General features: G+C 39.3%; 1 protein-coding gene across 1 annotated transcript in view; it reads left to right on the top strand.

The window, feature by feature from the left end:
- The window catches only part of edil3a (EGF like and discoidin domains 3a), a 132,439-nt gene that overhangs the window by 37,041 nt on the left and 67,987 nt on the right, over nt 1-27,411 (top strand). The window contains exon 2 of the mRNA XM_088336362.1: nt 15,116-15,244. Within this exon, the coding sequence (XP_088192488.1) occupies nt 15,116-15,244 (129 nt within the window). The remainder of the gene's footprint in view (nt 1-15,115; nt 15,245-27,411) is intronic.

Genomic DNA, 27,411 nt, shown 5'->3' with positions numbered 1-27,411 from the left:
AAATTTAACACCATGTTTGCTGGTTCTTGGGAAGAAGCGGTTTTTTTTTTCTGTACAAGGAAATCTCCCCAAATCGACAAGCATTAAACTTTTTCTTTTCTTGCTAGTAACTTTCAGCGGTCAAAAACTCCCATAACGCCACATCCCGCCACTCTTTTCCTTATCATTACTTCTCTGTGTTAATAAATTGTGTGTGTTATTTCTATTGGCCTGGTTAATTGATTCCATTTTCTTGGGATTAGAGATTCATATCAGAACTAAAAGAACTCAAGTTATAACAATTTAATTTGTAATTCGAGCATCCTTCGGAAAAAAAGATTTATGGTAGAGCACAAACAACACCTAGGGGAAAATTACTTTACTGATTGCAGTAAAGAATAACTTGTTTCAATCCTAACATCGGGTAGAGGTAAGCTCTTGAGCCCGGGCCCGAACGCAACCCTGAACCCGTCCCAACATTTTGGGCTCAAACATTTAATCATTAATCAGGCTTCTCTTTCTATCAACAGTTTTTTTCTTTTTTTTCCCTTTCATGGAGGATCTACACGGCATGCACTTACTTTTACTCACGTAATTATTTAGATAAGGGAAATGCTTACCAAACTATCAGTTCAACTCCAAATCACTAAATCCAAAGACATTTCCATCCTCGGTGTTGGGGTAAAGAACGCGAGGCTTCCTCCTTCCACCTCCCTCACGTCCAATGTCATTTGCACCTCTTGCCAATAACTTTCAGGCTTTACAACCTTTCTGCTTTTCGGCCAAATATTTCACTATTTGCAGCTTGTAATTTGCATAATACGTTCAGTTTCAGTTCCACTTTCACTTTCCTTTGCAGCATTTCGCCGAAATACACACCGTTTACTTTGCGCACTTGATTTGAGGAACTCGGCCTCAAGTAAACCCCAAGCTACGTAGTTCAGCCAATACACACAATTTAGCGCTGAAGTACGCTAAAGTAACGATTTTTGTTTACTTTGGCAGCAAATCAAAGCTTCAGGTTTATTTCGGGCTCGGTTAAAAAAATCAAATTAATCTGTCGGGTTTGGGCGGGTTCGGGTTTATATACCCGCTACTCGGGTCTTGTTGGGCTGGATGTTTTAATCCCGATCTTACCCCTAATTCCATTGCATGTTAAATGATAATTTAGCCACATGACACTTTAATTTTCCACTATATTGAGGTTATAATAAAGTGCAGTTTTATCGCTTGATACAAATCTTTTCACTGCACACGGTGCAAAGCAGCTAAACTCTTTTAGTAATAATATCAATAACAATTAAAAAAATGAGAGTGAAAAACATTCTTCATCATCCTTTATGGATCTTTTGGGTCTCACATTATATTGGGTTTTCAGTGGAAACAGGGAATCTATCAAATAAATAATTAGCAATGCACCATAACTGCCATTTTCTTTTTAAACCGATAACCGTTCCTTTTTGTTTAACACCATGAAAAAAATATAAACACACAAAATTCAATTTATGTATGTATGGAAATTTGAATGGGCAACATTAATGGTTAGTAGAATATTGGGCCATGTGACTGAGTATAGCAAAGCTCTCCGGTATCCCGTGCTCATTAGATAGATAGATAGATAGATAGATACTTTATTCATCCCCTAAGGGAAATTCACATTTCCAGCAGCATCCCTGAGCTGAGAACAGTACAATAATAAAGCCAAAAGAATACAATATACAAATACCCAGTGTGACGTGCAAATGCCCACTGTAGCGTGTTATATAGAGTAACTAAATAGTGCTACACAGAATACATATTGCAGTAAGATTCGGTAATATGCAATGTAGGTGGTGTGTTTTAATGTGGGCCTTTACTCTGCCGGGTGGAGTTAAAGAGCCTCATGGCATGAGGAAGAAAAGATCTCTTCAGTCTGTCCGTAGTACAAGACAGTGACAGCAGTCTGTCGCTGAAACTGCTCTTCTGTCTGGAGATAATGCTGTGTAGTGGATGCGATGGATTGTCCATGATTGACCTCAGCTTTTTCAGTGCTCGTCTCTCAGCTACTGTTGTTAGGCTGTCCAGCTCTTTGCCCACAACAGAGCTCGCTTTCCTAGCCAGTTTATTGAGACGAGAGGCATCCTTCTTCTTGACGCTGCCTCCCCAACACGCTGCCGCATAGAAGAGGGCGCTTGCCACTACTGTCTCATAGAATATTTTCAGGAGCTTTTTGCAGATGTTGAAGGAGGCCAGCCTTCTGAGGAAGTAAAGTCGGCTTTGCCCTTTCCTACATAGAGCTTCTGTGTTGGCAGTCCAGTCCAGTTTGTTGTCCAGCTGCACACCCAGGTATGTGTAGGTCTGGACAAATTCTACACATTCTCCCTTGATGGTTACAGGAACCGGGTGAGTTCTGGTTCTCCTGAAGTCCACCACCATCTCTCTGGTCTTGGTGGTGTTTAGGTGCAGGTGGTTTGCGTCGCTCCATCGGACAAAGTCCTGAATCAATTTCCTGTACTCCTCCTCCTGCCCGTTTCTGATACATCCCACGATCGCAGTGTCGTCGGCAAACTTTTGCACATGGCAGGACTCAGAGTTGTACTTAAAGTCCGATGTATATAGAGTGAATAGGAACGGAGAGAGAACGGTCCCCTGCAGAGATCCTGTGCTGCTAACCACAGTGTCCGATGTACAGCCCCCCTGTTTCACATACTGGGGTCTGCCTGTCAGGTAGTCAGTAATCCATTCTACAAGGTGTGAGCTAACTCCCATCTCTCTCAGTTTCCTACTCAGTAGCAGAGGCTGTATGGTATTGAAGGCACTGGAGAAGTCCAAAAATGTAATCCTCACAGCCCCCTTCGCCCTATCCAGGTGAGAGAGGGATCGGTGTAACATGTATACTATAGCATCCTCCACTCCCACCTTCTCCTGGTAAGCAAATTGCAGTGGGTCGATGGCGTGACGGACCTGTAGCCTCAGGTGGTGCAGCAGCAGCCGCTCCATGGTCTTCATCACATGTGATGTCAGGGCGACCGGCCTGAAGTCGTTGAGTTCCTCAGGTCTTGATTTCTTTGGGACTGGGATGATGCAGGATGTTTTCCACAGCTGAGGGACCCTCCCCTGTTCAAGGCTCAGGTTGAAGATGCGCTGTAGAGGGTCTCCCAGCTCAGACGCACAGGCTTTCAGCAGTCGGGGGGATACTCCATTTGGACCAGCTGCCTTGCTGGTTCGTAGCCTTCTCAGCTCTCCACACACCTGGGCTGAAGTTATTTTTAGTGGGGGGATGTCTTCCATGCTAGTGTCCAGAGGGGGAGGGGGAAGGACAGCTGCATTACTCAGGAGTGAGGATGAGGCGGAGTGGTCAAACCTGTTGAAAAAGTTGTTCAACTGGTTGACTCGCCCCACATCTATATCCACATCCACACCCTGTTTGGTGCTGCAGCCAGTAATTGTTTTCATCCCTTCCCACACCTCCTTCATGTTGTTGTTCTGCAGCTTTTTCTCAACTTCCTCCTGTACTGCTCCTTTCCTTTCCGGAGCTGGACTTTGAGCTCCTTCTGTACTCGTTTTAGCTCCTGATGATCACCATTTTTAAAGGCCCTCTTCTTTTGGTTCAGAAGGCACTTGATGTCGCTCGTGATCCAGGGCTTGTTGTTGGCATAGCAGCGTACAGTCTTTATAGGAACAACATTGTCCATGCAGAACTTAATGTAGTCAGTAGTGCAGTTTGCCATCTCCTCAATGTCCCCACTGCTGGACCCTAGCAGGACATCCCAGTCCGTACATCCAAAGCAGTCTCTCAGAGCCTGCTCTGCCTCGGTGGACCATTTTCTAAATGAGCGTGTGGTTGTTGGTAGCCTCCTCACTTTTGGTTTGTACTGTGGTTTAAGCAGGATGAGGTTGTGGTCTCCTTTTCCAAGGGCAGGCAGTGGTTTAGCCTTGTATGCATTTTTTATATTCGCATACAGAAGGTCAATAGTCCTATTTCCCCTGGTCTTGCAGTTCACATACTGGACGAAAGAGGGCAATGTCTTATCAAGAGTCACGTGGTTGAAGTCCCCAGAGATTAACATTGCAGCCTCCGGGTGTTGTGTCTGAAGTTTTGCCACCGCGGAGTGGATGACGTCACACGCTACTTCCGCATCAGCGCGCGGTGGGATGTAAACAATGACAGCAATGGCGTGTCCGAACTCTCTGGGCATGTAATAGGGACGAAGACTTACAGCCAAAAGTTCGACATCACGGCAGCAGATAGAAATCTTTGTTTTTACATGCCCGGGGTTACACCACCTCGTGTTCACGTAGATAGCCAGTCCCCCTCCTTTGCGCTTCCCACTGACTTTTGTCCCTCTGTCAGCCCGAACAGCGCAGAAGCCGTTTAGCGCGATGTTAGCGTCCGTGATGCTAGGCATAAGCCACGTTTCCGTAAAGCAAAGCAAGCTGCACTCCCTGTATGCTTTGATGTCTTTCACAAGCACAGCCAGTTCGTCGATCTTATTCGGTAGGGAGTTGACATTCCCCATGATTATGGACGGTACCGTGGGCTTATATCGGCACTTCGCCGCTAGCCGCTTAGCCTTTACCTTAGCACTGGCTCTGCAACCCCGGTAGGGTCGCCTCACCTCGTTAGGTAAAAGGGGTACCGTGCCGGCTCGAGAGTTCTTCAGGTCGAGGAGTAGGTTTCTTGAATATACGTATTTTTGCGAGTTGAAACCCATATCCATAGGATAGAAAGTAATCCAAGTGTTGCAAGGCACTGATAAAGTAAGCAAAAATAAATAAATAAATAAGTAAATCACAAAAGTAGCGAAAATAACACGGGAGCTGCTGGAGTGGCTGCCATTCGTGACGGTGCCGGAAGTTGATTACAAAGAGGTAGAGAGGAGACACGACCAAATTGTTCTACTACTTAGAAAATCTAAATATATTCTAACAAGGAAAGTTCATGCTTTGAATCTTGGACCCTGCAACTGATATGGCTGAGCTCACTTGCATCATGAAGAGCTTGAGAAGAGTAACGACAAAGTCCCACAACTACCTCTTCAAAAAATCCAAAGATATTGTAATGCAGAACATAAATACTTTTAAAGCCTAGGCCATGCGACTGATTATGGCCAGGCTCTCAGATTCAGATTCAGATTACATTGAGAAGGAGTTGAGAGGATAAACAACCAAGTTTTAGTACTGGTTCAATAAAAAAATCCAAATATATTCTAATAGGGAGCATATTTGCTGAGAAATTTGAGCAATTTTTCTGAAAACGTTCAAGCTTCTTTGGTGCCTTGTGAACATTACGTTGAGGAAGACAGGTGGAACAAGCAAGTCATGCTACAAGGAAATAGAAAAGCAAATATATTCGGGGCTCCACCGATCCAGTTGTCTGTTTTTTTTCCGATCATGCTCAAACTATCGGACTATAGAAAGACTAGAAAATCAAAATATATCCTTTTAAGGAACATAAATGCTTAGAATCTTGGGCCTTGCCACTGATTATGGCTGAGCTTTCCAGTGCCTCGTGCACATTATGCAGATAAATAGAGGAGACGCAACCAAGTTATGCTACTACTTGTATAGAAAATTAGACTATATTTCTAATGAGGTGCACAACTTCTTCTAATCTTGGACCTGCAACTGATTATGGTCAGTTCTCTGATGCTTTATGCAATTTATGAAGAAGTAGAGAGAAGACCTACCAAGTTGTGCTACTATTTCTATGGAAAATATAGTCTATTAGGCAACAGAATGTCAGAACACACACATACCCAGACGCGTAACGTTTTCAGACAAACTTTATTTTACCAGAATGGGGCAGTCATGCGCGTGAACACAAATGCTAGGGATGTGGCGATCGCTGGGCCGGAGAAGTGAGACAGAGAAGTCAGAGGAAGATGGGATCGAGGCCGGACCGAACTGATGGGATCGATACAGGACACGCGGGTAGATAACGGACGGGAGAGACGGGATTGATACGGGATACTGGGGAAAAATACCGGACAGGAGGAGACAGACAGGATCGATACCGGATACTGGGGAAAGATACCGGACAGGAGGAGACAGACGGGATCGATACTGGATACTGGAGACTGGAGCAATATACCGGAAAAGAGGACACAAACAGGATCGATACCGGATACTGGAGACTGGAGCAATATACCAGAAAGGAGGAGACAGACAGAATTGAAACCGAATCCTTGAGGCTGGAACAAATTACCGGACGGGATGAGACAGACTGGGTCGATACTGGATACTGGAGACCGGTGCAAAATACCGGACAGGACGAGACAGGTGGGATCGATATCTGATACTTGAAACTGGAGCAAGATACCAGGGGGGGGGCAGACGAGATCGATATTGAATACTGGATACTGGAGCAATATATCGGACAGGAGGAGACAGACGGGATCGATACCGGATACTGGAGATGGAAGCAAGATACCGGACAGCACGAGACAGACGGGGTCGATACTGGACAGTGGAGCAAGATACAGGACAGGACGAGACAGGCGGGATTGATTCTGGATACTGGATCCACGAGCAGACAGAGTCAAAATACAAGTCTTGCTAGTGCAGAGGTTCGTTGATGGACTGACAAGGAGTGAATGAGAGCACTGAGTTTAAATAGGAGGGAAGCCAATCAGGCAACGAGCCGCAGCTGGCGCCAAATGGGCGAGGCCAAGTGAGGGCAATGGGCAACCGTGACACAGAAATGCTTGAAATGTTGGCCATGCGACTAAATATGGCTAACCTCTTCGATATCTTGCACGCATTTTGAAGAGGAAGAGAGGAAAAACAAGCAATACCACACAGAAAATGAAAACATATTTTGGGGTCTCTAATTGACTATAATATCAGCTGGTCAACTATCAAACGATAGAAATGTTGTAGAAATATTCTTCTTTTTCTACCTTATTTCATTCTTTAATATTCAAGAAAATACTGGATGACATTTCCTATTATAGTCTCCCAGCTTTGGATGTCGAGTCAAAGACGTCCTGGCCTATTTGTGTAGACTCTAATTTACCCTTGCCCTTCGGAGGGGGCCCAAATAGTTCAAGGCCACTAAGGCCATCCTTCAACCCCGCTGATCTCGCTGAAGCTCCAGAAATGACATCGCCTCCCAGCAGGGGCCGTAAAGTGCTCTGCTGGAAGCGACCCCGGCACCATTTGGGCCCATCAAAGTCAGACAAATGCACTCCAAAGTCGGACGGATTAAAAATCATACAGAAGCAAAACGGTCTGGAATATGTCAGGCGCTAATGAAAAGCGAAGGATCGCCTCCAAGATGGACGTCTTTCTTCTCTGAGACTAAATGTCAGCAAAATGTCACAGCACTACCCTTAAAGGTCTCCTCTAAACAAGGTGTTGCTTTTTTTCCGTCAAGATTCTGGTCGCGTAAATTGTGGATAAAAACGTTAAAGCAATTTTTTAACTCTGTTTTTTTGTAACGTAACTCCCACCACTAGGGGGTGCTTTAATTAAAATAAAAATAAAAAATGAGATATCGATAAGAATAAAAAAACACTACCTTTTCTATTAGAAGACAATAACTCTTTCTAGGCCAGTGGCTGTCAAATGGTCTTAATTGAGGACCCATAATCCCATCCTAATTTTAGTTTCTGAGATTTTTCAATGAAAGCTGTTTAAATCAGAGATAGAAGAAAATATCAACACTTTTTTTTTAAATGAAATGCGGCAAAACCAAAATGACTTCATGTAATGATATTCCCTTCAATGCTCAATTATGCATTTAATCAAATGCAAAATGCTTTAAATGGAATGGGAAAGCGGGAAATAAAACACTGCAAAATTTTTGTTGAGTGAACTGCACTCGTGCGGCCTTGATCCATTATCCCCCCACTCAATCTGTCTCTCATTCTCTTTCTCAAATAGTCTCTTTCTTGCTCTGTCCCTCTCCCTCTCTCATTTGTTTTTGCTAAATTATCCTCTCTCTACATATATTTTATTCTCTCTTTAATTATTTATCTGTCTTGTTTTGTCTCTCACTCTGACTTTCTCTCTATATGTCTTACTTTCATTTTTCAATCCCTCTATATATTTCTGTATAACGGTCTCGCTCTGGCAGCATAGCAGCATAGTGGTTAGCACGTGTGCGGCGCAGTTCTGAGTTCATGAGAATGAACCTTCCTGTGTGGAGTTTGCATGTTCTCCCTGTGCTTGGGTGGGTGTCCTCTTTGCCTCTCCGGTTTTCTCCCACATTCCAAAAACATGCATGTCAGGTCCAAATTGTCCCTAGGTGTGAAGATATCTGGGATGGGCTCCAGCACCCCGCGACCCTACTGAGGATAAGCAGTGCAGATAATGGATGGATGGATAGATGGATGGATGGATGGACGGTCTCGCTCTAGCTGTCTCTCTTTCTCTCTCTTTTCTCCATAGTCTCTCTTTCTTTCTTTTTGCTCTATCTCTCTCACTCTCCCTATTTTTTTCTCTTCTCTCTCTCCCTCCCTAGTTTCTTTCTTCTTTTTTGGTCTGCCTCTCTCTCATAATGCCTTACCACTCTCTCTCTTTCTCTCTCTCTCGCTCTCTCTCTGTCTCTCTCTATCTGTTTCTCTCTCTCTCTTTCTCTCTGTCCCTCTCTCTTTCTCTCTCACTGTCTTCCTCTGTCTCTCTTGTCTCGGTCTGACTCTGGAAAGCATTGATATTATACAAATAATTTGTTTATTTGTTTATTTATTTATTTTCAGTGAGGTAGTTACTGGGTCCACACAATCTAATATCCAATTTGATGAGATTTTTTTTTCACATTTCTGAAATAGATTTTCATATTTATCAATCAATATAGGGTCATTTATATTAACAGTATTGAACAAAATCTGATTTAAATCTAATTGAACTCTTTTAGATTGTTTTTTTTTTAAATTTATGAAAGGCTTCATAATGATAATACTTGTTTTGTATAACATCATGAGCAAAACATAATTAAATAAAATTAATGAATAATTTATAACTCGCTTAAATGATTGATGGTTCTTTTTTTTTCATTTTCAATCAGGTCTACGAATAGGTCACCGGCAAATGAATTATCGGAAGCTCAATAGTTCATTTTCTGAAGTACCACCATTAAATTGTAATTATAACCCCGAGATAATCCTAATACAATTAGCGATGCAATTATGGCAAACGAGCACATGACGGCGGTCATCCTAGCCAGGCTCGTTTGGTGAGCTAGCTCTCCCTAAGAGAACAAAGAACCGGTCACTTTTTCATAATGGAAAACCAAAAAAGGCCAGGCGAGGCGAGGAAGACCTGAACCGTGTGGAGTTAAAGGGGCATACGCTTCTTGGAGAGATTATTAGCCAGGGTATTAGCTTGAGACCCCATATAAATCGCATACAATCCAAATTAGTAAAGAGCATTGTAATTATGAGTAGATGTAGACATATACTCCCTCACATTTTCCAGATTTAATTTCCCCCTATGTTCGAGTCCGGAACCTTCGCTCTGAAAATGCTGGTCTCCTAGTGATCCCAAGAGCCAAGAAGAGATCTACAGGTTCGAGAGCGTTCTCTATTCAGCCACCGGTGCTGTAGAATGCTCTGCCCTCTGAGATTCGATCTGTGACCTCAGTGGAACGGTTTAAATCTAGGCTTAAAACACACTTATATTCCATAGCTTATGAATGACCTATATTTCATGTTGACACTATTTGTGAATTATTTGTTATTGCAACATACATTGCAACCTGGTCATCCTGGAAGGGGGATTAATTCATGTGCGGTCCTTTCTCAAGGCTTCTTCATTTACCTCATGTTGAGGCTTTTGAGTTTTTCCTTGCCCTCACGTAGGTTTTAGATCAGGGGATATGTGGTCTGTGCAGCCCATTGGGATTCTTTGTGATTAAGGGCTATACAATTAAACATGACATGACTTGACTAGAAAACCCTTCAACTTGTGTACAGTTCACTCCTTTTGCCTTATTTAAGTTACTGTATAAAATTTGGGGAAATACATATAAGAGCAATCTAGAATAACGTATTTGAATACAGAAGATTGTACATACTGCTGAATATAAATGACATACAAACTGTTTATAAAATCCAACATGTTAAAGTTCAAATATTCAGTATGGTGATTAGAATACAAAGCAAGAAAGAAACAACTACCATCAAATATTCAACAGTTATTCCCCAACAGAGCATGATCTCAGAGGAATCCATAACTTAAGGGTTCAATATTCTTGCACAACATTGAAAAGCCATAATTTAGAAAATTCCACACTGTACGTATTTTAGAGAAATATACTAAAGAATAATAATATACCAAGATTTTCTTGGGGTACCATATGGTATACTAGTCACTAGCGACCTTATTTTCAGTTTGAAATGTCATTGATTTTTTTTTAGTAATTTGTATTTGTCTTGGTTTTGAATGTGTCTTCTCTGTAGAAAAAAAATGTAACAAGGGTGGTAACTTAAAAGCCTCGGCTTCAGCCTACTTCCCTTGGGCACATGTTTATGTATAATATAATTGCATTGGTATTTTTTCGTTTTTATTTGTTGTTTTTGTTTTCATTGTTCCTACTGCTTAAGGTAAGTTAAATTTAAGACTTTTAAAGACTTTTTAAATGCCTTTTGAAATCAACAAACAAAAGAAAAAACACAACTATTTTTTTTACATGATAAATCGTGCCTCGTACATATAACCTGGCACATCTTTTAGCCACGGGTAAAACGTTCGTCGGACAGCCAATTCTCGATATGTTTACATAGTCCAAAGTAAACGTTTCCGTACTGAGTTTCTATATGCATTGTGGGTACACCTAGGATATGAGTCTGCTCTGAAAGGCCCGACTGAAACCACATCACCGTTTTGATCGTTCTGTTATTGTGGTCCGTAATTTTTTAAAAAAGATTATTGATAAACGTTACACAATCTTTTTAGGATATTCATCCATCCATCCACTATCTGCACCGCTTATCCCCAGTAGGGTCATGGGGCTCATCCCCGCTATCTTCGGGCAGTGGGCTGGGGACACCCTGAACTCATTGCCAGCTGGTCGCAGGGGACACAGAGACAGACAACTCACTCGCTCATTCACACCTAGGGACAATTTGGACCGGACAATTAACATGACATGCATGTTTTTGGAATGCAGGAGGAAACCGCATTGCCCGGAGAAAACCCACAAAATCATGGGGAGAACATGCAAACCCCGCACAGGAAGACTGTTGGCTGGATTTGATCCCATGACCTCAAAACTGTGCCGCGGACAGGCCAACCACTCACCGCCCCTTCAAACAAATATAAATTTCATTATTGCGTTCTCATTTTCAAGACTTTCGAAAAATGAATTTAAGACATTTTAATCTCAATTAAGGCCTTTTGTTTAGAAACATGAATTCAATGCTTTCAAGACTTTTTAAGGATCCGCTGGAACCCTGGTTTTGTGCAAATACTTTATTGTTCCCTTTTGTTAATAAGTGTTGATGCTGTTTTTTTTGTGCCATGCCCAAATAACGTCATTCATTCATTGATTCATTCAAAGCCTTTGTGCGGCTAGCTTTTCCAAAGACAACAAATGTAACTTTTTGATGAAACATGTATGGGCGTTTGATGGATGGAACTTTGGTCGCAGGCGCGAAAAGAAATCATGGCCGTTCGCATCAATCATGGGAAAGCCTTCACAAACAAGGAGTGGGGAAGGACTCAATGCATGGTTACATTTCTCCCCCCTGTTTTGACAGTGTTTTTCTAACATACGTGTAGCAGTTACTGAAAGCCATCGGTGAAAACAATTGAAATGAGACAATAATGTGTGTAGGGAAAAGAAGGATTTGACAGAGATTTGTATTCATTTAGTTATTTCTTTTAGTTCTACCTTTTGGTGATCTTTGTTCCTTATTTGGTTCTTTGTCTTTTCTTTATTTTTGTTATCATCCGTGTTGGTCCTTATATTGTTCTTATTTTTCTCTCAAGGTTTCTTCATTTTCCTCATGTTGAGGTTTTTGAGTTTTTCCTTGCCCTCGTGTGGGTTTTGGATCAGGGGATGGTTTAATGGTGGTCTGTGGTTTGTGGTAATCTGCACAGCCCTTTGAGACTCCTTGTAGGTAAGGGCTATACAAATAAACATGACTTGACTTGACTCCTTTTTTCGTTCTACCTGTTGTTCTTTGTCCTTTTTATTCTCTTGTTTTTGTTCAAATTTTTGTCTTTTGTGTTCTATATCTTTTTTTTTGTTCTTGTTATATATTTTTTCTTGTTATTGATTATTTGTTCTTCTTCATCCTTTTCTTGTTGTTGTCTTCTGGTTTTTATCCCTCCTATTCTCGTTGTTTTCTTTCTTTGTGTTCTTGTTCTTCATCTTTTTTTGTTTTTTATTGTTCTTCTTTTTTTTCCTGTTCTTTTTTATTGTTCTCATTTCTGTTGTTCTCTTTGTTCATATTTTAATAATTTTTCTCATCCTTTATCTTCTTGCTGTAGCCATTTTTGTATTTCTTGTTTTTCCTCTAGTTGTAGTTGTTTTATTTTGTTTCTTCTAGTCTATATTCATCGTTTTTGTTCTTCTTTTTATGGTTGTGGTTGTATGTCTTCTTGTTCTCCTGTTGTTCTTCTTGTTGTCAGTCTCGTTGTTCTTGTGTTCCTTTCTTGTTTGTTTTCCTTGTTCCTCTTATTATTGCATTCCAATGCATTTATATAGTGCTTTCCAAGTCAATGAGGACATCCCAAGGCACTTTAAAGCGTCAGCCATGCAAGGCAACTATTAGGGATTCAGTGTCTTGCCCAAGGACATTTCGACATAACACAGAGGAGCCGGGAATCGAACCTGCGACCGCTTGATCCCAAGACGGGCGCTTTATCTCCTGAGCCAATGGTCTTTTTTCTGTTTTTCCTGTTTCTTGTTGTTCAATCGTTTCTTGTTCTTGATCATTATATTTATTACTAATTAATTTTTTCATATCTTTCCTTTTTCATACATCGGCCATCCAGAACCCAATGTATCTGTCAGACACCCCTGAAACCCTGTTCCGTCTTTTGTTTCTTTCTGCTTTGTGCTTTCTCCATTAGGGAATTGTCAGCACACTTTGGCGCCACCCTTGACGGCCACGTCAAAACAGGGGAGCCGTTGTCATTCCGTTCCGCTGATTTACTGCCACTCTCGTTATTAGGGATTCAGGTGCTCACTTGCAAATGGAATCACTTCAACGGGATTACCTTGTTGTTCTGAGGCTAATGCCTGCAGGAAAACAATAATCTTCTTACTTGGGATGATGTTTCCGTTCCATTTTTTTGGACTGGTTGGACTTGCCGTAAAATTCGGACTATAAACCGCGATTTTTTTCAATCCTGCGGCTTATGCGATGATGTGGGCTAATTTATGTATTTTTCTAACGGCTGCCAGGGGCCCATGAGCATTATAGGTTCGAGTGAAACATATGGAATAAATGTGTGGAGGAAGACGCAAATTTAATGTAACTTCTTGCTTTGTGCATGAATAAAACTAGCATGAACAGACCATCACCATGGAAAAGCTTTCAATCGAAAGAGGAACGCTAACTACCATATTGGGAATAACTTTACGAGTTTTTTTTTTATTTGTAATTGGAAATAATGTGGCCAAATGAACGGATTACAAAAAGCATCAACCAATGAAGCAGAATTGTTTAAGGTGGATTTTGTGTTTTGGAATAAATATTTTACATGGTTGGATTTTATGGATTGTCCTTGATGTAAAGAAGCTATTTTTGCGGACATTCAAAGCAGTTAAAGATGGCCAGGGGACATAATGGTGAGTTACACCGGCTTTATAGTTTTCGGGTATCTTGTTTCAGACTGATCGAGATTTTTATCTGTTGAGTATATTTTGAAATGGTCATCATACTTTGAATCCCAAGAGGTTAAGTTGTCAAATGATATGTCGCATGACGTATTCAGACACTGGTGACATCGTACGGACACATTTGTTCATCCGTATATTATTAAAACTCTTTCTGTATACCGTCTTTCTTTGTAAATATCTCATGTTTCTATGTGGGTTCATGCGACTTTTAGTAGGGTATGGCCTTATGTATGTGCGAAACGGTTTTTCCTTTAAAAATGTACTGGCTGCGGCTTATAATCAAGTGCGCTCCAAAGGCCGAATTTTACAGTAATTATTTCTGCAAATCTGCTCTATGTTTTGGTGGACTTTGACGGTATTATTGCAGGAATAAGGTTTCTTTTTTTATTTTTATTTTTGCAAAATGTCTTTATTTTTGCTCATACACTGCCATTGATAGCAATAAACACCAATGGCCGCAAATAATGTCCATAGCCGTGGATGTCATGAAACGGATCGGGAAGCAGGAAGTAGGAACTCATTTGCGTAGACGTTGTCCAAAACACATACGGACCAGACCAAAAAACAAAACGGGTCAAACACAGGCAAAACTATAAACTAGGCATTTCCAGAATTAAACAGAACTTGCAGGAATCTCTCAGAATGTTACACCGGAGTGCAGCAAAGTCCAACAAGCACAACAAGTATAACCATGCATAAACAAGTTTTCAACAACGTACCCACAAAAGTAATCGGTAAATGCGAGTCAGCCGGTGTCAAGGGGCGGTGCCAGCTTGGCGCCAGGCAACCGTGCAGAACCTGACAGTGGATGGAAGTTAAAGAGTTTTTTTATTCATAGTGTTGAAATTAAGGTTATTTTTTTAACGCTACTTTTCTTTTATTTATTTTCTAAATTTTATAACATACTTCAATTATTTTAGATTTTATTTTTATTGTTCGTTAAAGCAACATCCATTATAGCCTGGTCATTTTGGAAGGGGAATTGCCTCATGAGCGGTCCCTTCTCATGGTTTCCTCATTTTCCTCATGCTTAGGTGTTTGAGTTTTTCCTTACCCTCATGAAAGTTTCAGATCAGGGGATGGTATAATAATAGTCTATGGTTTGCAATAATCTTTAGTCTGTGCAGCTCCTTGAGACTCTTTGCGATTAAGGGCTATACAAATAAACATAAACATGACTTGACATGACTGCAATATGCCAAAAAAGCGAATCCCTAAACTTCACTCCTTACCCCCAAGCCTCACTCCCTAAACCTTAACCCTGCCAATCAAATGCCAATTTCCCATTCAGCTCCCTTTTTGCGGTTTGCGTTTATTAACTCCACCAAATTCTGATTTGATTTTTGTGTTTTTTGCATGTAGGGCCCTGCCACCCCAACCCTTGCCACAACAGGGGGTCCTGCGAGATGAGCGAGACCTACAGGGGCGACACTTTCATTGGATACGTCTGCAATTGCCCCCCAGGCTTCAATGGGGTTCACTGCCAACACAGTAAGTTGCACCCGACTATTTATTTTGCCAAATAAATAAACTTTTGGCAACATGCAACCGTTGTCAAGCAAAATTTGTATAATTCACTCTTGTTTTTATGACAGTAAACTGATTTAAATCAAATACATAAAAAATAAATTAAATACATTGATTAATTGAATCAAATGAATAAACGAAAACTAGCAAAATATTTAAAAGACAAAATTAAAAAATAACTGAAATCCAATAAATAAAATAAAATCCATTCAATTACATTAAAACCAAAATAATGAAATGCATTAAACTGAATTAAAACGTAATACATTAAAAAAAACAAATCAATTTACCTGAAAAAGTACATTCAATTAAAATAAAACATAACGCGCTAAAACAAAGTATTAAATATGTTGGAATATAATAAATAAATAACAAATTAAGTCATTGTACAACAGAAAGCATTCGAAATCAAATATATATAAAATCAAATTAGTTTAGTTTAATCAAAATTAAAAATATTTTAAAATACGTTTGATAAAATTAAAAACTCAAATAAAAAAACATCCTATGAATATTTTATCTTAATTAAATTTATTAAACTAAAATTAAACACTTTAAAATATGAATTAATACGTAATAAAATAAAATAATAATAATGTAGACTACATTTATTAAATTAAATTCATTAAATTGAAATAAATAAAATCTAATCCATTTAAAATCAAACGATTAAAAATAATTGAAGACATAATACAGCAGAGTAATTGAAATACAAAATGTATGAAATTAAATAAGTTGAATTAAATTAAAATTTAACAAGTTATTAAATACATTTAATAACATTTAAAACAAACATTTAAAACAAAATATCTTATGGAATACATTATTTAGATCCATGAAAATCAAACTCATTAAAAATAAATGAATACATAATACAATAAAACAACAATAATATAGACTACATTTATGAAATCGAACACATTACATTAAAATAAATTATGAATAAAATAAATGAAAAGGTAATAAAATGAAAAATGAGTTAAAATATCCTAAAATAAGGAAAAACCATCACCTAGATTAAGCAAACAATTGTTCCAAAAAGGTAAAAATGTATTTTTTTGAGGTTTGCACTAGCTTAAAAGTTGTGTTCGTTCGTCCCTTTTTAAAATTGCTGTACAAATCCTAGCTGTAAGTTTATTTGAAGCGCCTATACTTTCATCAAAACGTAATTGTCGTTAAATCTTGTGTTATTACGTGCAATATTCTTAGCTAACTGGATTGTATGCTCTCTATCAGACGATGGATTACTACATTAAGGGACAGTGTGTATCAATTAGCGCCTCCTGGTGGTAAAAATATATTGTTTTAAAAAAATATATATATATATTGATTTAAATAATATGCTAACATATAAGAACTATAATGTAAACAGGTATCTTCATAAAAATTGCATTTATTTGACATAAGATGATCATCACTTAGATGTTTTTTTTTCTTTTTTTCTTTATTTTGCACAGAATTTTAATAAATAACATTACAAAAACACAAAAATAAAACATACTAAAACATGGTAAGATAACTTTTCTCATTTAAAGGATTCATTTTATTAATTTTCCTTTTTTCTGTTTTTCCTTTCATTTTTTCCCTTTTTTCTTCCCTTTTTTTTCTTTCCCCCCTATTTCTAGTTTCTTTATCTTCTCATTTTTTCATGTATTTATTTCCCTTTTCGCCTTTTCTTCTTTCTTTTGTTTTCTTTTTCCTTTGTTTCTCTCTTTTCTCTATTTTTTTAAGTTTATCTAATGTTTTCCTCTGTTCCCCCTTTTTTCCTCTTTCTATTTTCTTTTTTATTTCTCTGCGAAAGGTTTGTCAAAAAAGTATGGAAAAATAAGCTGTTTTGATCACTTTGGGTTTGTAGTTTGTACTCTTCCTTGTGTATTTAGCAGTCGTTTTTGCTTGCATGACAATATCCGGCGACATCTACTGGTTTGCTATTACACACTGTACCTTTAAAGACACAGAAACAAATAATACCAATAATAAATCAAGCGCAAATCCAGTGTTTTAAAGGCAGTTGCGCGTCCTATCACAGTCTTCACACAGCATCTTGGGGCTTTTAGCGCATTTCTTTTATTTGCCCTGTCAGAGCCAAATCCAATTTCACACTTTTGAACATTATCCCTAAAACGTAATTACACGTTCTTCTTGTTGGAGCTGTGCTACAAATATGTCACACGAGGACAAGAGAATAAAATAAAATCTACCTTTTATCAGTGGACACTGTCATTGTTTTTTCACGGAAAAACGACAACAAAATGAGTTTGACATTTCTGAGCCATTTACGGTGTACGCTGTCAATAATGACGGCTTCAAGTCTCTGGAGACGTTTGTTGAAATTTTGCGTTCAAGTTACTGAATATTCAGAGTATTTTTTTCATATAGAAAAACTTGCCTAACATTTTCTGGTTTTACAGTAGTCCCCGGGCAATGTTCCCTTGAGCAATCACACAAAATCTGTGAGCATTGCTTGAAACAACAGGGAACAACATCAATCCTGCACATGGCAACCGAATCATTTTCCAATATGTGCAGAACTTGAAATCAAATCAAGTTACATTTTGCTGAGTTTCTGGCAAAGTAGTTTGTTTTTCAAATTTTAATGAATTGGCTGATGTACTATTATACAGTATGTAATATTGTAATATTGTATATTGTATTCTTTTGGCTTTTTTATTGTACTGTTCTCAGCTCAGGGATGCTGCTGGAAATTTGAATTTCCCTTAGGGGATGAATAAAGTATCTATCTATCTATCTATCTATCTATAAAGCAGCCCCCCGCCCCCACCTTGGCTCATCAGATCACCTTTCTGTTATGCTAATTCCAGCATACAAGCCCCTGCTGACCAGAGAAAAACCTACAGTGAAGCAGGTGAGGGTGTGGTCTGAGGGGGCAATGGAGGCACTACAGGACTGCTTTGATTGCACTGATTGGGACATGTTTAAATCGGCTGCCACTTACAACAACAAAATAAATATAGATGAGTACGCCATTTCTGTGTCAGCCTACATCAGTAAATGCGCAGAAGACGTCAGCAATACCAAAACTATATGCACCCGTGCCAATCAGAAGCCCTGGATGACTGCTGAGATACGCAAACAACTAAAAGTACGGAACCTTGCCTTTAAATCTGGTGACAAGGAGGCGCTGAGATCAGCGAGGGCTAACCTGAACCGTGCTATCAGACTAGCAAAGCGAACGCACAGTCAAAAAATCCAGGAACGTTTCCTCAGTACAACCAACACCAGGGATATGTGGAAAGGCATTCAGGCCATCACCAAATACAAGCCAACCACCGCCCCAGTGCAGGACACTAGCATGGACTTTCTGAATGACCTCAACAAATTCTTTGGAAGGTTCGAGGCACAAAACGGCACCCCTGCAGTGAAAGCGGTTCCAAATCAGGACGAAAGAGCACTCCACCTGGACTCAACTGACGTGAGAAAGACCCTGAGAGGGGTCAACACAAGGAAGGCTCCAGGCCCGGACAACATTCCAGGGCGGATACTTAGGGAGTGCGCCGATCAGCTGGCTTGTGTACTAACAGAGATTTTCCACACCTCGCTAGACCAAGCCATAGTACCATCATGCTTCAAAATTGCCAACATCATCCCTGTGCCAAAGAAACCCCAGATCTTATCATTCAACGATTACCGGCCCGTTGCACTGACTCCTATCATAATGAAGTGCTTTGAGAGACTGGTTAAAGAGCACATCACCTCCAGTCTCCCCTCCTCATTCGACCCCTTTCAGTTTGCCTACCGGACAAACCGCTCCACCAGGGATGCCATCTCCTCTGCGCTTCACCTGAGCCTGACACACCTAGAGGAGAAGAACACCCATGTGCGGATGCTGTTCCTGGACTTCAGTTCAGCATTCAACACCATCATCCCACAACATCTGGTAGACAAAATGAGACTCCTGGGTTTCAACACCCCCTGCGGAACTGGCTGCTGGACTTCCTCAGTGACAGACCCCAATCAGTGCGGATAGGTCAGAACATCTCAGATGTCATCTACCTCAGCACGGGCTCCCCCCAAGGCTGTGTCCTGAGCCCCTTGCTGTTCACCTTGATGACACACGACTGCGTCCCTAGGTCCGCCACAAACCACATCGTGAAGTATGCTGACGACACAACAGTGGTGGGCCTCATCAGGGACGACAACGACCTGGCCTACAGAGAGGAGGTGGAGCATTTGGTGGGCTGGTGCAGGGACAACAGCCTGGTCCTGAATGTTGACAAAACTAAAGAGATCATTGTCGACTTTAGGAAAAACCAGCCCAACCATGCCCCACTTTGCATCAACAACAAGGCTGTGGACGTTGTCAGCAGTATCAAGTTCCTAGGGGTGCACATTACAAACAAACTCACCTGGTCCGTGAACACTGCATCACTGGTTAAGAGGGCACAGCAGCGCCTGTACTTCCTACGGAGGATGAGGAGAGCCCACCTGCCCCCACCCTCCCTCATCACATTCTACAGGGGCACCATAGAGAGTATCCTGACCAGCTGTATCTCTGTGTGGTGTGGAGGCTGCAGCGCTACCGACTGGGGTAGTGTGAGGAGGGTAACGAGGACAGCAGAGAAAATAATCGGGACTACACTTCCCTCCATTCAGGACATTGGCCAGAAGCGCTGCCTATCCCATGCTAAGAACATTATCGGGGACCCCTCTCACCCCCATCATGGACTGTTCACTCTGCTAGCCTCTGGGAAGAGGTACTGCAGTGTGCGGTGCAGGACCACCAGGTTCCGCAGTAGTCTAGTCCCCCTGGCCATTAGACTGTTAAATGGTCAATCTAACATATAGTTAACCTAAATCTAAAAGGCTGCTAATCTGACTTTTTGCACTACTGGCAGTTCTTTATAGCTTGCCACTCCTTGCACATTTGCTCTCTGCACTATTGTACTTACAGCGTTATTGTTACAGTGTTAATGTTACTGTTTACCTGACTTGTTAACCTGACTGCCCATTTTGCACATCCGGTTAGCTACTCCTCTTGCACTATCGGCACTATGGTAAAATACTATACGTAGCCATAATACAATACAACTTTTACTTATATCTGTACATTCAAGGAAACTGTGCGGGTCAGATGTATCGACATTTCGTTCTGTATACACGTGTACTAGAATGACAATAAAGTAGATCTGAATCTGAATCTGAATCTGAATCTATTGGAAAGTTTGCATTTATGTTATTACTTGAGATTTCTGTTTTTAAAAATGTATATTTTGTTACATAATACAAACATTTTGTGGATTTATTTAGTTGGTTACACAATGAAAACATTTGTTGGTCGGGAGAGGGCTGGGCCCCACCAGGCTGCACTTGCCCAAGACACATCACAGGAAGTGGGGCCCCTACAACCCCTCACATACACACACCCCACAATACAGAACTGTATTTAATCACACTTTTTTTAGAGCAAGTCCAATGTTGAGATTGTACTTTCACCGTATATGTTTGCAAATGATTCAAATTTAACACAGGAATGATCAAAGAGACCCCAAAACATGTCTTTTTTTGTATTTGCTTTTTTCTTCATTTTTTTCTTTTTTCTTAAGTTTTTTACCTATTTATTTTCCATTTTACTTATTTTGTTCTCTAGATTCCTTTTTTTAATCTTATTTGTTACCTCTTCTTCTCCTTTTACCCAGCTCCACTTATATGTTCTTGCTTTTTCCGTTTCCCCCAGTCTTTTTTCATGCTTGATTCCCCTCTTTTTTCTTTTTTTCCTTTTCTTTTTTTTATATTCTTGTCTATTTTTAATTTAGCTCTATTTCTTCCCCTTTTGATGTCATTTTGTGACCAAGCAACAAAAACAATTTGAAAAACGTTTTGGTAAACGAAATAGCTGCCTCTTTATAGTGAGCCATGCGAAAAGAGCCGGCTCTTTTAGTAAGCCGAGCTGAAAAAGCCGCTTCTCTATAAAGAAACGGAACCTTGCACGGTAACATTGATGGAGGCACGTATGTATGGAAGGTCTCGAAGTTAAGTAGTCTAACAGTGCGGGTGATAATAAAAGTAAACCACACTTGTCTCTCTATATTTAAATTTCTTAGTAAGATCAAAATAATACAAAATATAATTTTTTTTTTTTTTTTTCCAAAAACAAACTACTGCCCCGACCCTTGCTCCCAAACACCCGCCACCTCTCTCTCTCTCTCTCTCGCTCTCTCTCTCTCTCTCTCTTCCTCACAACAACTCAAGCTCACACAAACAGTTACTTTCATTTACTCAATATTGTGCTGACATTGACTTAAAAATACCGTGCTCAAAACATCGCAGAGGGAACCCGCGTTGTTTTTGCCCGAATGGACTGTCAGTCTGGCCGAATTTTATTGTGAATTAATTTCGCAATGACGAGCCCAGGGTAGATTTTATTTTGCGATAAAAGGGTCTGGGTTGAAATTCAAATGTATTACCTGTAAAGGTTTTCATTGTGCTATTATTTTTTTTTTTATTTCATAACAAAAATTATTTGTTTCTTTTTAAGTTATAAAATTGTCCTAAGCCAATTTTTAAGCTTTCACAGCTATATCTGCTGCAAATATTGGTCATCCATCCTTATTCCATTCCCTCTTGTTTTTAATGTATTTTTCACTTTCGATAGAAAGTACTCCGACTTAAAGAGTAACATCAGATTTATATGTAAATCTGGGTTACATTTCCAACATTGTAATGAAACTAGTACATTACTTGAAACTTTATGGTCTGAAAGGCTTCCGTCTGCCATATTTGACCGTCTTGGCCTCGATTCTCGCAGCGCTTCATCTTCTTCTAATCATAACCGAGCGGCCGTATTGGGAAAGGAGTCAAACATCGTAATGAACTGTCAGCGCGCAAAGATAGCAACCGATTGCCTCGCTCAAACTCTGTCAAGGACGACTGAAGCTAAGACGAACGGCCATATTTCGAACCCCCCCTCGCTACAAAGCGTATGTCGTGGCGAACCAAAAGAAAAGGAGCGGCGGCTCGAATCGCTGATGCTCGTCTTTTCGATGCTGACGACGGACTTTGGGAAAGCGATAAGGACTTGGTGCGGGAAACGTGAAGAAGACGGACTAGGTATTTTGTTCATTGACAGCGGTTATCTGAGTTCTCGCCACGGGACAATCGGCTCGACTTAAATCTGTTTCGGCTTTTAATCAATTTCTTGCCGCGGATCGTCGCTTACCTTTCATCAATCTGTGCTGATGCGCTTGGAGTTTTTTTCCTCTTGATGTTCGTTTATAGCGACGGTAATGTTCATCGTGCTGCTGACGTACGGGCTTTCCTTTGAAATTTATACGGTGAAGTAATTTGTCGCTCGCTCAGTTTGTGGTAAAGTAGGCATGCATGCCTTCATTATCTCAACGGCTTATCCACAGTAGGGTCGCGGGGGTGCTGGAGCCCATCCCAGCTATCTTCAGCAGTCAGTTGCCAGCCAATTGCAGGGCACACAGGGACAGACAAGTCACTGGCTCATTCACACCTAGGGAGAATTTGGACTGACCAATCAACCTGACATGCATGTTTTTCGAATGCGGGAGGAGACCGGAGTAGCTGGAGGAAACCCACACAAGCACGGGGAGAACATGCAAACTCTGTAAAAAAAGGCTGCTAGCTGGATTTGAACCCATGACCTCAGAACTTTGCCGCAGACGCATTAACCACTCGGCTGCCCTATTGCCCAGGGAAGAGACAAAACAGTCTATTTAAAACATGTTAAAAAATGTTTCTCAGTTTTCAAAACGTCAAAAAAGCTTTTGTTTACTTCCCAAAAAACTTGGTAGTAGTATGAATTGAAATGAAATGAATTGTCTTTATTGACAATTATATCAACGTTGTGAAACAGTGTATGCAATGAGATTAGACATGTAAACATAAAATGAAGACTTTCAAGACAAAAAAAGACAAAAGACTAAGGATGAATAGGAAACAATTATCTCCAACATTGTGCTTTGAGGAATGGCCTAAGTCATAATCTAGTGCAATAACTTTTAGCAGCAGAACCATCCTGAATTTATTCGTACAGTAGTACCTCTACTTACGAATTTAATTTATTGTGTGAGAAGCTTTGTAACCTGATACATTTGTAAGTAGAGACGCCTTTTGAATGTAAATGCGTTAATCCGTTCCAAGCCCCACAAGATTATGATAATTGTTTTAAAAAAACATGAAAGAGCATGAGAACATGAAAGAAATACATGTTAAAATGAGATTACCGCACAGTAAACAGAAATTAAAAGGCACAAAATGTAAGAAACATGAAGAATAAAGTAAATAATAAAATATAGGTGTAGACCTTTTAACTGGATTTTTTTGTTTACTGGTCCTCACCAGTGTCTTTTGCCTGGCGTTTCTTGAAAAACTGATCCAATGATGCGTGCTTTTGACAATCCGTCTCAGACGTCATCTTAATGAGCGAAAGCTCAACTTGTCAACACTTTTTTGGGTGATTTCTTTCCACAAATTTAGAAACTTCATGGAATTTTGCCATAATGTCTTTCATTTGAGCTGAAGCTATGATGGCTGCATCTTCCTACTGCACGGCGCTGTTTGTTTTCATACCTTGCGATTATCGTTTACTCCATTTTGATGGCCAGGAAAAGTATCTCCCTCCTCATTTCTCCTTGTTGACTTTTTTGCATGTTTTTCGTGGGGTCCATTGTGAATGATAGATCTTTGTAGCAGTACCATTAGGTAGACTCTTTACAGAGAGGGAAGGGGACACAAAGAACATGCCAGGAAGAGGACACGGAGAGCATGCCGGGACTCTTGCATATGCACCAGTTGCCAGGTGGAATTCTGGGAGAGGGGAATAGCAGCGCGTACTGTATTTTTGACTTTGTATCCTGAAATGCCTTTATAATTGGAGGGAATATTTTCCCGTTCAGGTTCTCTTTAATGTTAAACTTTTACATGTAGATACATTAGTAAGTAGATATACTACTGTATATATATATATATATATATATATATATATATATATATATATATATATATATATATATATATATATATATATATATATATATATATATATATATATATATATATTCACTGGTTTGTGCTCTCGACTAGGGTGGTGATGGCCCTGGGGGATGAACTTATTAACATTAGTGTTCCAAAATCGTCCAAAAGAGATTTGAAAAATAAATGTAATTTTCTTTGTGTTATTTTTGCCCATTTTTCTAAATGTTTTGCTTTCTTAAAAAACAATTTACAAATAAATAGATGTTATAATAAACCATATTTTAGTACTTATAATTTAAATAATGTCACTTTTGTTTAACAAATAAATTATAAAACAAAAAAAAGGTAAAATGTGTTTTAACAGAATTATTACACAAATGATAATTATGACAACTATCATGATTACAAAACCATTTAAAAACATAAAAAAGAGAATAGATATAATATAAAGATATATAGAATATAATATTTTACATTTTTCTGGAAAAAAGGAAGAAATATTAATTAACATTGGCTTAAGTATACAGTATTCCAGAGCATTTTTGCTTATTTGATGTATTTAGAAATAAATTAAAAGAAATATTTTTGTAAAATACGTAACAAAATGTTTGAGATATGTTTCAACAGAATAATTGAATAAAGAAACAAAGTTTTGAAAAAAATAGCAACCACGCTTGACACAAAATTAGCAATAGTAAACTCAGGATAATGCCACAACCGTGCATGTCCTGTTAGGCGAGCCGGAATCTCGACAAAAGTGTGCTTAGCAGGTCGATGCTCTCAGCAATATTGGATTGGGGATAATGGATCACGTCCGCAAGACTGTAGTTCGTTTTAGGATGAAATAATGGCAAAAGAGAGCCGTAAGGCCTGTCAGAAGTGCGCTCTGCCAGTCCCCGCTTGAAGCAATAAGCAATCAAGGATAATGGATCGTGGCCATGTAGGTGCACTTCCATCCAGGCAGAAATAAGGGCAAACATAAATAAATTTCCAGGCCCCACATAAGTGCGATACGCCGGTCCGCTGCTACAAGTAATATGGAAATGGGGATAATTTGCGGCCACCCAACTGCGGTTCACTTTTTGGCATACACAATTGAAAAAAGAATTGCTAGGCCCTACAAACTGCGCTCTGCCGTTCCCCACTCACAGCAATATGGGATTACAAATAGTGGGTCGCGGCCGTGTAAGTGACACTTAATTTTGGGCAAAAATAATGGCGAAAAAATTAGCCACCAGGCCCGATTAAAGTGCACACTATGTGTCCCAGCTCCCAGCAATATGGGATTGGGGATATTGGATCATGGCCGCATGAGTGTACTTCATTTTTGGCATGAATAATGGCCAAAAAATGAGCATCCAGGCCCGACTACAGTGCCTTCTGTCAGTCCTCACTCACAGGAATATGGGATTGGGGATAATGGATCACATATTTTTTTTCAACATTGGATACACCGAGATATGCTTGGCTTAGTAGCAAGGGTTCCAAGTAATAATTAATCTTATTGACATTGTTATTGTCTTTTTAATGATATTGTTGTTATTATTGTTATTCAATATTTAAACTTTGTTGGGATGGTTCAAGTATTTAAATATAAGAAACAAACAGTATTTTTTGGTAGTATTTTTTGCATTATTTACAAAGAACGCCATACAGTTTGTGAATTAATACATAATTATTATAACTGTCCTGAAGATAGCCTCCTTCCAAGAATAATGCTCTAGGGTGCCGGCTTAGCTAAATCGATTAAGAAGTACAGCTAAAAGTTTGGGAGAAAAAAAAGAAAGTTTCAGTAATGGCGCCTTGGGTCTGTGCTTGTTTCTGTTTTTCCTTTTTTTCTTTTAAATGTGACTTTAGGTCACAAAAGCTGCAAAGGATAATGGATATTATGGAAATCTGCACAGCAGTTTGGTTCTGCTTCTGTACTGGTGACAGCTCGGGCCCCAGGCGGCGAGGTCTTGAAGAAAATCCCATAATATAAATATATACATATATCTCTTTGCTCAAGTATTTTTTTAGTAAACTAAACACACACCAAAAAAAAAAAAAAACAACAACATTATTAAAAATATGCTGCTGATCAGGTAAGAATTTTGGTAGCATAGATGTCTGCCTTTTTAATATTTCCTCCCGATAGCCCCGGAAGTTAGACATTTTCACCAACTCCAGCTATTTTCTCATTTCAGCCGCTCGGGTGCATCCAGCTCCAACTGAACCCTAAAACAAGCAACATTATGCTATCTAGCACATGTTACATTATTTGTATCACAGAAATATATTCTATTTAGATTAGATAAAAGTAATCTTAAAATTAGTAACACAAAGATTATTATTGTTAAAATAAGGAAGATTTTTTTTTTTTATAATGGGTTTTTAAATAGCTTCTCTTGCTAGCTGCCAGTTATAGACCTGCAGCAACTCCCGCTATTTGCTCTTTTCAGCTGCTCCGGGTGCATCCAGCTCCAACTGATCCTTAAAACAAGCAACATTATGCTATCTTCCACATGTTACATTATTTCTTATCTATCACAGAACTATATTCTATTTAGATTAGATAAAAGTAATCTTAAAATTAGTAATGCAACAATTATTAAACTTAATTGACTTGAAAAACCTGCACCAACTCCAGCTATTTTCTCATTTCAGCCTCTCCGGGTGCATCCAGCTCCAAGTTATCCTTAAAACAAACAAAATTATGCTATCTAGCACGTGGCACATTATTTCCTATCTATCACAGAAATATATTCTGTTTATATTAGATAAAAGTATTCTTAAAATCAGCAATACAAAGTGAATTGAACTTAATTGACTTGAAAAACTAGTTCAACTATTTTGGAACTACGCGAATTACTGCTAAAATAAGCAAGATTTCTTTTATATTGGGATTTTAAATAGCTTTTCTTGCTAGCTGCTAGTTATACACCTAGACCAACTCCAGCTATTTGCTTTTTTCAGCTGCTCCAGGTGTATGCAGCTCTAAATAACCCTTAACATAAGCAATTATGTCCACCACATGGTGCTATGGTGTAGTGTCCAACATTTATTATAGAAATAGTTTCTATATAGATTTGATTTTTTTAGAATCAGCTAAACAATGAACCAATTAGTAGATACAAAACATTATTTTATTTTACTCGAAATGTATGTTATAACAAAAAACTACTCCTAAAATA

Source organism: Urocampus carinirostris, chromosome 5, assembly GCF_059441175.1.
Source record: "Urocampus carinirostris isolate Australia breed hairy pipefish chromosome 5, RoL_Ucar_1.0, whole genome shotgun sequence".
Classification (NCBI taxonomy): Eukaryota; Metazoa; Chordata; class Actinopteri; order Syngnathiformes; family Syngnathidae; genus Urocampus; species Urocampus carinirostris.
The sequence above is the reverse complement of the archived record's forward strand: the minus strand, read 5'-3'. Positions and strand labels throughout refer to the sequence as shown.